Below are 13,729 nucleotides of genomic sequence, written 5' to 3'. Positions count from 1 at the left end.
ATACCACTCCAGTGTACGTGTAATAGTGTTGTGCAAAACTGGTATGCATTAATGGAGTCCATAAGCGACCCATTGTATTTTGTACAATGTATACAATGTTTAAGGTATTATGTCACATGGTTAGAAAGAGATTGATTGGGGGATAAATGCTGACGAAATTGTAAAATAAATAATGAAGCAAGTGTTAAATTAAGGTTAGGGAAGGTGACACATTACGCTATACGCATCACGGCTTGGTCTATTTCAGCGTATCTTACACCATACACTACCAATGCGAATGTATGGCGAGCGATACGCTGAAATAGGCCAAGCCACGAAAATATAGCGTCGTCTGTTACAGGCTTAATGCAAAGGGAATTAATCCAGATGCTCCCAAAAATGGTAAACGGTTCAAAAATTACAACAGATAAATATTTTTAAAAATTTGTAAAAAAAAATTAAAAAATAATGTAATCTGTAAGAATAAAAGCAAATAAAAATAAATTAATAATCATATCATCTCCCTTAGAGAAATAAATAAAGTCAAATAAAGCCTTCAATGATAAGGAGAATCATACCTGCAGGTGGCGGCAGCACCTTGTAACCGGGCGGGAACATGGTCTCGAGCTCGTCGTCTGTGTACGGACGGTTCCTCTCATCGATCTCCTTCTCCCAGCGGTACGCCTGCAGCTGCTCGGGAGTCATGGCGGCCAGGTGGCCCGGGGTCGGAGTAGCCATGCCCATGGCCTTTAGCCCCACCGGAGTTGACTGAAACACAATCAGAATTAGTACATTCTTCACATCTCTATTCGCTGATAAAAACGAAATTTAAAAAAAAAAATTAGATCCATCATCATTGGGGATGATCTGGGAGTCTGTGTATCCAGGAGTGATGGGACATATGAATCCATCCCTTCCACTGCGGTGCAAGGCGATGTTCCGAGAGAGTCCTGTTGGAGAGATCAAAAGGTCTCCCTCAACCAGTAGCTCCCGATCCAGCCTCCCACGCAGTTGGTGGACAGAAGCATCCGCAGCCAACTCCCGGATAAACATCACCCCATGAACCCGTGCACCCCTGCCAAGTCACCAAACGTAGCAAACCACTTGGGGTGATCTATGGCAGAGGTATTGGTTGAACAACAATTTGATATTCATTCAAGCACAAGGCCAGCATAAAAACAAGTCGTGACATTTGCCAGATGAACACTGAGTAAAGTTAAGTTTCTCGAAACACTCAACCACTGCCTGATGTCAGAGTTGGCAAGGAACCTGTTAATACATTATTTTTCTTCTGGCTCGTATTTAACTATGTATGCACCAAACAAATAGTGATTATACGCCCAAAATCTGACAAAATAAATAAAATTAGAGCACCAAAACATGGTAGAAAAAAAAAAAAAATGACAAGAATTTTTCTCCGCCGACAAACCGTTAATGCGCTGCTGGCATTGAATTTCGCCCAAGCTGGATTTTTTGATATGCCATTTAAACTTTCTCATGTATGCCATGAGAAAGTGCATAAAATTTCTTAACAAAATCGTCTGCACGTGAAACACTTAAGAGTTAATTTTTGATTCCATTTCTGATATCGCTCAAAAAGAGTCTTGTGTTCCAAAGGTTAATAATGACCAGGCAGCATTCTGCTGATGCACTATATTTCACAACAAGTTTAATAGTTATCGAGTAAATTTAAATTTTAAAATAATTCGATCATTTCTTCTCTCCAAAAGGGAATCCAATCGAGCTTTATATTTGCAGCGTCGATGACAAGTTGTGGATGTTTATTCCACGCTTTCACTACTTTATTTGCTAGGAAGTGTTTGCTAGGATTGGATGTAAAATGTATTTTATTCATTTTTTATTACTGTCCACAGAGATTTACATGTGTGTTGGTTTTTTCGAAATTTTTAGTTTTTTTAAAATAAGATTTTCTTATTTTTTAAATTTAAATGAACTGAATTATTGTAAAAATAAATTGTGAAATTAGATATGAGTGCATTAGCAGAATACGCCGGCTCATAAAAAAAAATTTGGTTTTAATTGTTGGGTGGACTTTGTGTACTAGCATATTATGTTAGCAAAAAGAACTGTATGTGAAAATGCATGTAGCTTACCCCTCCAGGTGTGAACATGGGCGTATGATGCGGCGTGTGCGACGGAGTGCCATGTGAAGGTGTGTGAGATGGCGTGTGCGAAGGGGTGGCGTGGCTGGGGGTGGCGTGGCTGGGCGTGGCCTGGCCAGGCGTTGCGGAGGGCGTGGCGGCGCCGCCTGCGCCGGGGGTCTCGTCCCAACGGGAGCGCCGTTTGGATGCGCCAGGCGTGGGAGTCTCCTGAATCAGGTCGCCGCCGCGGTCGGTGCGCGGGGTCTCGGCCCAGCCGCTGTTGTGACCCGGTGTTTCTGGAGAGATCATTTTTCATCAGACAATATTATTTAAAGAAAATAAGAATTTAAAATTTATTTTTAAGGGCCTTGACGCAGCAATGGGCGTAAAACAATGAAATGTTTTATTTTTTTGTATAACCGTGCAGCTCACCTAAGTGACAATTCTACATTTGTATGAATGTAGCATTTTTCTATATTCCCAGATCTACTGTTTTCCGTTTCCGCATTCATCGTTTTTTTCAACGGGTCTCTTCAAAAACGATAGATGATGTTTCACTGTTTTTCGTTTTTATGGAATATTAGTATACAGTAAAACTCGCTTAAGAAGTTCCCACTTAAGAAGTTTTCACGCTTAAGAAGTTTTGATTTTTGGTCCCTTGAAAATTCCATACAAAAAACACGATTTTTTCCCACATAAGAAGTTTTAGAGCTAAAACTGCTTCCCGCTTAAGAGGTTTTAGAAATCCGGCTGTAAAATCAACACAAACGAAATATTGTGTCGCAAAATATCTAAAATGAACCTTTTTCCAAGTCATAAATTGAAAGACGTTGACTGAAACCCATACCTAGTACCTGAGACCATAAAACCCTTTGTCGGCCGCCGGGCCGTAAGCCGTAACCTGCCGTAACCAATAAACATCCAATAAATAAACCAAATACCCCGTCTCCTAATCCCCTAACTAGGTAAAATAGCAATGGAACGAATAAACAATGCGGAATTATGTAACAAATATGCAAGCGTCTTTAAGGCCGAAATAACATGAAAGATTATATTAAACTCAACCTTAATGACAACGTGGGCTAGATCTACATTTGCATACATTTGACGCCTCCTTCAATAATCTTCTCTTTGATAATGAACATAGAGATGTTTCGTAATATTATTGTATAAAATTTTTATTCCATCGAATTTGTAAAACACGAAAAACTTTTGATAATCTATCGGATCACGGTTAATACGGAATATTTCACCTTTAAATACATAACAACATGATTATATGGCGGGGGAGATGGTAAAATATGCATTATAATTACGTTTTTTTCATTCAAACATCAAAAATTGCCGTGCATCATGTTTCATCTGACATTTGTCGTAAATTAAGTTTGAAGGTTAGGAAATACATATGCATAAATTTAAAATGTAGATTGAAACGAAACTTCGCAAATGATTTTTCTAGTTTTTGGATGCGTTCACAGATTATACATAATTCCAGCGTCAAACAGCTTGTATGATATAACTTTCTGATTCAAGCATCAAGCCATTTATTTATGTGCGAAATCGTAGCTATTCGATGTCTGCTAGTTAGGTAGGACCATAAATGAACCTACAGGTACATAATATTGAGCTGCGCATATTATTTTCATAAGGAATTTCTAGAAAAGGATTAAAATATCTTTAAAAATATACGATAGTCGACTGTGCCTGGCGAAAATACATCATAACAATAGTCTCTCAAATCTCAAATGCCATTGGAGCAAGCAGCAAGCGTGCAAAAAAGTTAAAGTCCGCCAACTAATAAGCAGTTTGCCGCGTAGACTTTGTGAGATTTTTCTGTGCAGTGCCATGGCAGGGTTGCAGTACGCAAACGGTTCTGAGGCAAAGAATTACTTGCGGTGTCCTTTTATCAAACCGCTTGGTAAAATTAACCACAACAAGTCTTTCTTTCTCCCTCAGTTCATATAGTAAACGAAAGCGTAAAAAAGAGACGGCGTATATCCACAGCTCTGTCTTCAACTGTCAAGTTAAGAGTGAGTAATCACTAACAAGTAAATATGTATAATCCATTGCCTTTACACCAATTTAAAATAAGATCAACAGTATGAACCTTTTGGAATGCTGCAACTTTTACTATCCGAATTCGAGTGGCTTTTTCGAGGGATGTACTTTAACAGTTTTAAAATTGTGTTTACTTTGTCCATGGGATGGTTTTGTTTTGATTTGTAATGTTTAGTCAAAATTTTACAACAAAAGAATTCAATAATAGAGTTAAGCAATCTACTATAGATAAATACTTCGAAAAAAAAAATTATTTATATGTAGGTATGTAAATAAACTTTTTATAATCAAATATGTTCTACCATTTTTCATTTATTTTACTTTCCCACCTTTTTCTAAATACATAATACTAATTACCATGATAACTAGAAGATGTATATGTATATATATTTTTTTTTGACCGCTTGGATCATATGAGCTTGTTTTCACAACAATTTAACGTAGGTAGACATGGGAATGACGTATGCCCCGGACTCGAGTTATTAAATGGCTAAAATTGAATCCCACTTAAGAAGTTTTCCCACTTAAGAAGTTTTTTTTCCCCGGTCCCTTGGAAAACTTCTTAAGAGAGTTTCACTGTAGTAATATAATCAAACATAAACACGTTGAATATCCACAGATAAGTAATTCAGATGATGATGAAGGAGATAAGAGCTTTTCACTGCGTTCCCGATGTATATACGATAACAGGTACGTACGTGGAAGCATGTAGTGGTCGCATAAGTTAATAAGGAATTGAACTCACCCCTCTCCGTCTTAGGTGTTTCATCCCATCTGTTCCTCCTGCTCTGCGGCTGCGAGGCGTGCGAGGGTGTCTCGCGGCCGGGGGTGGCATGTCCGGGCGTGGCATCCCACTGGCGGGTGCTCTGCCCCGGGGTGGCTCCCGGAGTCTCCCCACCTCGCCCGGTGCCCCCGCCAGGAGTCTCGTCCCAGCGGTGATCAGCTGGAGTGCGCTGTACACAAATTAAAACTTATTACAATATATCAAAACTCAAACGCTTCAACAAGGCATCCCAATCTTCAATGACCTCATTTTATTGCATGCGTAGATTATACTCGCATAACCTCTGCATTGTTTTCCCAAAATTTATTTTATTTTATCGGGACTATGCACCGGTGCTGAAAGAAACAATGACGCTAGTTCTTCGGAGCATCCTCCATTGTAATACCGGTAGAGCAAGGACAGCATACCTACCTGACACCTGTGCTCTGAGGATTACAATCCGTTAGGAGAGGGGAATGTTTCAAACGGACCGCCTGTTTCTGCACAGAGTCAAGAATTTTTTTCATATATTTAGGGGCTCCAGACCAAAGGTGGCTGCAAAATTCCATAGCGGGGCATACTCTATACAGGTCAGCAGTTGTGTACTAAGGGGTGGCAGATAATATAAGTGAAAGAGTATTGTAATTCAAAGTTATGAAAATAATTTTGGAAAGTCCAAAGTCTGTTAAATAATTAATTTTAATGTTTTTTTAAAGTCTATTAATTAACAGACTTCGCACTAATAATATGTACAAATGGTTTTGTTTCTCACATCAGCCTGCTCCCAGGAGGTGGGCGTGGTGGCGGTAGTGATCTTCTTGGCTGGCGTGGCGTGCTCCTCTACAGTTTGGTCCCAGCGGCCGCGTTTGCGCCCCGCGGTGGCCCCGGGTCCCGCCTTACCTTCCCCGTTGCTGGGGGCCGACGCAACGGTGCGCAGCGTGCCATCCTTGGCCTTCTCCACAATCTTCTTCCTGAGCTGTAATTCATATTAAATGTTTGTTAAATTTTTTTGATGTGACACCTCACAATAACTAACAAATTATTATAGGCAATAATTATTCGCCTGAAATATCCATACAAATTGAAAATATCTCCAGAGTAAAAATAAATGCCGCCGACGGGAATTGAACCCGCAGATCAAATTGAATGTCCGGTCAGGTGCTCTGGACCACTGAGCTACATCGGCTTATTTCCAATACGCAAAAAAATTCAATATGTGCTAGTACTTCAATCAACAATTACTGCTTATTATATTTTTCACCTGTAAACAACCAACATTATTTTTGTAGGAAAGGCTTTGTTAGTGCTAAATTTCCCACTAGATGGCGTCGAGACATATTATATCTACATTTGTTGGTGAAATATTTTGAATTGTCAAATACGATTATTTTTTTAATGATAAACTAATGTTTTATAAGACAACGTATTTTTATGCATAGCACAAAGGATAACAAATTATTATAAGCAAAATTAGTCGCCTGAAATATTTCATATTTATATATATTTCAGGCGAATAATTATTGCCTATGTTATCCTTTGTGCCATGCATAAAAAAACTTTGTCTTATAAACATTAGTTAATCATTAAAAAAAATAACAGGGGAACTATGTCGCCTGTAGGGTCTTTAGGAAGGGATTTATTTATGCGGGTCTTCAGATTACATGGAGTAAAAACATGTGCCGGAAGCTCGTTCGAAACGACCCATTCTCATAAAGCCAACATCATTCATGTGAATGGGTGTTCCGCTCGTTTCTGTTGAGTTTCACGCACGTGTGCGGGGATCGATGATACTAGGCCCTTGAAGCAGGTTCAGCATGCCGACATTGCGTCTGTGCATTAGAGATGGCAATCGGACTGTTAACCATGGATTGTCAATCAGTCAGACGCCCTCTTTTGCACAGAATCAAGTAATTTTATCAAGTATTTTTGGGCTCCAGCCCAGAGGTTAAAATGATTTATTGTATATTACATCCAGTATGTGTTTAGAAGAGATATGTATGAATTTATATTACTTCTCAAATTGTGAATTTTAGCTCATTGTAAAGAAATTTGTATATTAATTCGTTGCCCACAATTGGCTCTCCTAAAAAATTTTCAAATGTGCGATACGCCCGTTTGAGTTGTGGATGAAGAATTATTTGGAATGCTTTACATTGTGTAACTCCACAAAGGAGGCCACAAGGCTTGCTTAGGCCATCTTTTTTTGGGGATGCTGCAAGAGTTGTCTTATAAGGATAGAAAGAAGTCGATCTGAGTCTTGAAGAAACTCATGTTTAAGAGAGAGACAAATCATTTTCCAGCCGAGCTTGTTTCCAGTTGAGCACAAGAACTATTGTGGTTGTAAAAAATCACTTTTTTATTTTTTATGTGACACTGCACAAGAGTATCCGTTTGGAGCCAGCGAGATTATGGCATCCACAATTGGGGTATGTTGTGAGGCTGAATGTAGCAGGAAGGAGATGGGGAAGAGGAAGGCGTAAAAGTACCTGGCTATTCAGATCTGGTCACCAAACATGGCCAAAGCCATTTCAAGCAACGTTTCATTTACACCAGTGCGATACTGAGAGTATCTTTCACTCTGGAACGTGCCACATATTTACTATATATTATTTTAATTGAGTAATTTGTGAAATAACTCAAATTAATCAAATAATTATTTGCGCACGCTGGGATTTAAACCCGCGACCTCACACTTATTGCGAGCATTACCCCTCGACCACGGAGACAAATAAAATAAATTAAAAAATATTAAATATATATTTTTTGGTTTGACTTGAATTGAACCTTCCTCCCCAGGGACTGGAGTCAACCACGCTAACAACTGAGTCAAATCCTGATTGGGACTGACATGCATTTTGTATATTAACTGCTATAAAGTCATCCAATTTCTAGAGAAATGCATTTATGTCCAAGTGTGTATGCATGATTGCCACCAAAAGTTGATTGAATGCATTGTCATTGACAACGAGTCTATCTACTGAGTTTCAGCTCGATCGGATGTAGGGAAATGGGTTAATTTCCACTTCCTAGATTTGCATTCATTCATTCACGAAAGCAAAATCAAACATATTTTGAAGGTTATACCCATCAACGTAATATCATTGAAGAAGATAATACTAACACAGTAGAACCTCGTTAATTCGAACCCCGATAATTCGAAATTTTCGTCAAAAAAATATCCACAGAAAATTTTAATTCGTTAATTCGTAGTTTGAAATTTATTTTTGTCCGCACACGAAAATTTGTTTGTGTAATTCGAAAAACTTCGATTTTTGCGAAAATAAATCAAAAAATTTCGTAAATCTGAATCTAAAAGACAGCCATAACGGTAAAACGCTGAAAAGTGTATTTTTACGTGATTATACTTCGCCCTAATTGGTATTATTATTTTGTAAATCGGAATCGATTCAATTTACGCGAAAATATGTCATATTTTTACTAAATTTACTTTGAATATCTGAGTTAAAAGATCAGGCACTACGGAAATCGGCTGCAAAAATTTCGATTCACGCGGAAATAGGACGTATTTTTACGAAATTTACTTAAAATATCTGAATTCAAAAGGCCGGCCGCGACGAAAATCTGCCGAGAAAATTCAATTTACGCGGAAATATATCGTATTTTTACGAATTTATTATAAATATCTGAATTTAAAGGGTCGGCCGTGACGGAAATCGGCTGCGAAATTTAGATTTACGCGTAAATATATCATATTTTTCGAATATCCGAGTTTATAGGGCCGGCCGCGACGTTAATCGGCTGCGAAAATTAGATTTACGCAGAAACGTGTGGTATTTTTATGAATTTGCTTAAAATAACTGAACTTGAAAACCGGCTGCAAAAATTGATTTAAACGGGAATAATTCGTATTAATACGAATTTACTCCAAAGATACCACCTGAATTTGAAGGGACGGCCGAGGAACTCGATTTTCGCAGTTTTTTTTTTCTCTAAATTTTCGAATTACGTGGGAATTTGTTAATTCGAAATTTGATTTTTGATGTCCGCTGTATTTCGAATTAACGAGATTCTACTGTACATCTAAACGAAATATGAAACAGAACAAGACACAGAAAAATAAAAAGATAACGGTCACAACTAGAAATCGAACACAGGATCTCTTGTCTTACTGGGACAGGCGTCTTAACCAACTTGACCATTGGGACCTATTTATTAAACGTCATATTTGTCCATCTCATATTTCATATTTACAAGTTGGTTAAGACGCCTATCCCGGTAAAACAAGAGATCCTGTGTTTGATTTCTGTTTCATGTTTCGTTGAGATTTATTAGTATTATCTTCTTCTTAGAGATCGAATAGATGTATTTAAAAAGCCCTGCTCGCATTCGGCAAACATAAATGAAATGAGAAATATTGTAGATATTGTAGAAATTATTGTATGTTAATAGTGCATGGAATAATTATAACTTACCTCTGTTTCTTCTCCCTTGAGGAACTGCTCTTTCATGATCTCTGTGTACGTGCGGGAACCCACATCCGGAGTCTTCCCACCTGGAATCATTTTACAACAGCTGTGAGTATCATTGCAATCAATCGGCACTCAGTAACTTATCACTGTTCGTGGGCGCACATCACCAGGGGAGGATTCTGTCCAATCAATTCGAGTCAAGTCGGTAACATGGGAATCTCTTGTACGGTACGGAAAATGTGATTTTTTTCTCACCGGGTGTCAAGAAAAAGATGTTCCAGTGTAATTACTCAATTTGGCAATAATTCTTTTAGCATGCACTGTGACAGCATTCGACCATGTGAAATTAATTTATGATTACACAAACTATCAAAGATCAATCGCATGGTGTGGAAATGCTTGGCTGCACAGGCAAGATACTTAGAAACTGAAGAAGACAGACAGCCATTCTGCAATTGGGAGATTTTTCAATCTTTGACTAACGTTTGTGGTGGCATTTCACAAAAAGAAGATTTGGCCCAGCTTACAGCACTGCATCTTGCAAAGCTCTTATATCAACTGCCGCGAGAACATAATAAGCCACTTAAAAACATGTAAAAGATTTATTGCCATATTGAGTATTTAAAGCACAGAAAGTTACAGAAGTTGCGTAAAGAATCCTGCGCCGTCCCTGCGATGCGCCCACGAAGGGAGAGAATTAGAATGTTAAAGTAAGAAAAGAAATAGTGTAAATAAGGCCAATGTCGCTAAATGACTGAAGAATGTGCCCACAGAGTTGGGCCACCTGTTCAACACTCCTAACTAGCAACAGGGGCTCGCGCGTGCACAGAGACACCGCCAGCGTACTGAGGCGGGGACGGTAAGAGAATTGATTGAGAGGCGAGGCCCCAGGACGGTGCCAGTGTCTGAGCTTACACGCTACCCGGGCCTGAGATCATACGTACATTGTGTCCAGCCGCTCTCCCTCAGTATCGAGTATTTGTGCTCCTAAATACGCACGTCGCAAGAGAAGAACCTAGAAAAAAGCTGGGGCAATTAATAATTTTCTGTTCGGTTCATTCAAACTTTCACACGGGAATATCAACGGACGGTTCAATAGCAAATTGTTCTTGAATTTATCTTTAACTGAATTAAGGACACCGAAGGATGGACGCCGGTTTCTCCCACAAGGGTAGGGATCCGTAGCAAATCATATTACCATACCAGTACTACAGATGGCGGGACCCTGTGGAACCTCTCGGGGAGGAAAAAAATTGTTTACATTAGTAAAGTTCATTAAACTCATACCTTTAAATCATTAGACAAGTCATTCACTGATACAGTATGGCATACACGTGGTTTAACCAACTGCCAGTTCTAATTCCAAAACTACAGATCTTACAAAATACGGTGCTTGACCAAGTTTGTAGAATGTAAGTTTGTTTCTGCCAATATTTGAACCTGACAAACTGATGAGAGTAATTACTTGCAGTAAATTTAGAATTAACCTGCCGTCTTACAGGCCTGTAAGCAATCGATATAGACTGAATGTTGCAAGACCATGCGCAGAAAATTAAGTTCGCTATAGTGAGGTAACGGTCTGCAGCACAGTTCAGTGTGGAACTTTTCTGGGCAGGGTATTACATCATTCGGTTTATGTCGATTGCTTACCGATTTGTGGAACGACGGGCTTAGTGTTAATTTCTAGTTTACTGGAAACATAATTAGTCTCGTCGCAGTTTGTAAGACTTCAAACTGTACTCGGAGAATCAACTAAATATGTAAATCCACAAAGGTGACAAAAGCGGGGCTATATCTGATGAAACAGTATTTACAACAGTGGTGCCTATTATGCTTAGGCCGAATAGAGTTTGCTTTATTATTCCCAAAAACCATCTTCCACACATCGTACAGGCTTCACATTCATACACCCCAACTGACAAAACAAAAGATTTCATTGACTGATTAGAGAACCACATTTCAAAATCTTGATTGGATGAACCTTGTTGAAGTGAAAAATTAAAAAGTTGTGAGAAAAATATGATTAAGAATCACTTGTTTCAATGCCTAATGTGTTTCATAAATTAATAAGGTTTTACAATGGTTTGATGTCATAAAATCAAGAGGTTCAAATGTGATTTGGAAACAGATAACCGGGACAGCATAAAAATGTATCAGTTAAGAGAAGCAAGCAAACCTTGTGCAAAGGGATCGGAGCGCTCGGGAGATATGATCATCCTTCTCCTCTTCTGTCTGTACTCATCTTCCCGGTCGGCGATGGTCGGCCGGCGCCGGTCTGCAAACGGGTCATAGTCCTTCTCGCTCTGGAAAAACAAACATCCAATTTAGATAATCATCAACTTAAAATGCTTTACTAATATTGAAATTAGAAAAGCAAATGAACAGCTCTCCTGGGGATTCTTGGGTCCGATACGACTCAATAGAAACACACATTAAATCATAATATATATTTTTTTTAATTTTTAATGGAATTATAGACAGCCCTGATTTATCGAGCCTAATCACTTTCTTTTAATTACAACAATATCAAGACTGAGTCATTTAGATACTCAATTGTACCTTGATTATATGCATCGGGCAATAATTTTGCAGAAATTGTAGACGTGTTCAAGTGCACGGAATATAAGAAGGCTATAGTAATATACCTCAATAATATTACTATATATATTACAAAAGCAAATGTTAATGGGGGGAAATAATTATACTGAGTCAGTGGACATCTTAAATTTATCACTTAACAAATGCAAAAGATCGTTACTGAGGTAGTTTAGCTATCTATCTATATAAATAAAAACGTTGATGTTCGTTAGTTCAAAATCTTAAATCTCCAAAAGTTCTTCACCGATTGCTTTGAAATTTGAAGATGCGTGTGTTTTCATATACACACATCATATAGATGTCACCTGTGACAGGTAACAACATGCTTTTTTAATAAATCTGCAAGACATAAAAGCAAAACTCGCTATTGTTTCTCTATCCGCACAGATAGACTGAGCCACAGCAACGCGTGGCGGGGTACAGCTAGTTACGAATTCACAGTATGGGTTTTATTAAAAAAATAATGTCACATCGATAGAAGATTGCCGAAAGTGAACACAAAGAATTTGTCCAATATTATGAAAAAGCGTTATTTTACTTCTCTGAGAACTGAAATAGTTGTTTCTCAGTTTAATTAAGCTGACACAAAATGGTTTTCTAAATTATTTTAGTGCGTATTTAGGATGAGACACGCCCCTGGATATTTACAGACTTTCGGAGCCATTAGATATAAAATTAATTCAAAACTTCCCCGTGGACGGGCATATGCATTGAAATTTACTATCAATGTCTTAAATAGGTCAATTACATGTCTTTAACAATTACTATAAAATCCAGAAATAAATACCTGTGCCACATCATTCAATAGAGCTGCTGGTGCAGTGTATCCCGCTCTCTTATTTTGGTTAAAAGGAACCGTGTCATATTCTTCATCTTCTACTTCATCGTTGGCAGCGATGGATGTCACATAACCCTCATACCGAGATTTCGCGCCCCCTGTGGAACCATCATAGATATCCCTGTCGAAATAGCCGCTCTCTCCTAGACCTACTCCAAGGTCTGGATTCACATTTTCAATATCTTTCTTCTTAGATTGAATATCTCTTATCTGAGCCTCAATATCTGAAAAATCGTGAAAAATTAATGACTCATTCAAAACACATTTTATTAAACAAGATCGCACTACTAAAGTTTATCAAATGCTTTTAATCTGTGTTATTTGCATAATAATACAGGTTGAAAGCATTTGATGTAAACGAAAATAACCAAAATGGCCCCGACTGCGGGAAAGCATGATGGATTTATTATATTTCGTTATACTGACGGAATACGACTTATTTTAGCAAAGTAAATATTAAACAATATTTGTGTAATTACCCTCGTGCGTTCTAGGGATATTATCCATTATAATTATCACAAAATATAAATCGTTTCCATTCACCGCCGACTAACGTCAATTTTTAATGCAAAGATGGCCGATTTTTCTTAAAGACCATTTTAAGGCTAACAGGATTGTAGATACACAGCCAAGAAGAACTCCAAAAACATCGAACTCTTCTGTTTATTGAACATGTTGGTCCAATGTTGGACCAACGACCAACGTTGGCACGAATGCTCTTCGCAAATTCACAAAAAATTATCACGTCGTTGCGGCATATCAAAAATTGCACATTTTAAAACGTCTTAGAAAACTTATACATCAACGTAAAAAAAAAATTGCCTTAATTATCGTAATTTTTTCGAGAATTAAAAAAAATTTAAATACCATATTCTGCGTTGGCAATTTGATACATATTTTTTAATGTGAATACCACACAAGAGTCCCAACTGCTCCCAACCGCCTGGAGCCAGTGAGACTA

General features: G+C 38.1%; 1 protein-coding gene across 3 annotated transcripts in view; it reads right to left on the bottom strand.

The window, feature by feature from the left end:
- Sf3b1 (splicing factor 3b subunit 1) overlaps window positions 1-13,355 on the bottom strand; it is a 36,457-nt gene extending 23,102 nt beyond the window's left edge. The window contains exons 1-8 of one of the 3 annotated variants that reach the window (XM_089634784.1): window positions 13,248-13,355; window positions 12,718-12,992; window positions 11,509-11,635; window positions 9,336-9,415; window positions 5,675-5,878; window positions 4,885-5,092; window positions 2,094-2,377; window positions 558-747 (exon numbers count right to left, since the gene is read on the bottom strand). In XM_089634784.1, coding sequence (XP_089490910.1) covers window positions 558-747; window positions 2,094-2,377; window positions 4,885-5,092; window positions 5,675-5,878; window positions 9,336-9,415; window positions 11,509-11,635; window positions 12,718-12,992; window positions 13,248-13,275 — 1,396 coding nt within the window. In that variant the 5' untranslated portion in view covers window positions 13,276-13,355. The other 2 variants (XM_089634786.1, XM_089634785.1) reach the window with 2 other exon arrangements.
- Window positions 13,356-13,729: the final 374 nt, after the last annotated feature.

Source organism: Hesperophylax consimilis, chromosome 8 (genome assembly GCF_061612785.1).
Source record: "Hesperophylax consimilis isolate HC1 chromosome 8, BYU_Hcon_1.0, whole genome shotgun sequence".
Lineage (NCBI taxonomy): Eukaryota > Metazoa > Arthropoda > Insecta > Trichoptera > Limnephilidae > Hesperophylax > Hesperophylax consimilis.
Note: the sequence above shows the minus strand (reverse complement) of the source record. Positions and strands in the feature narration are given on the sequence as shown.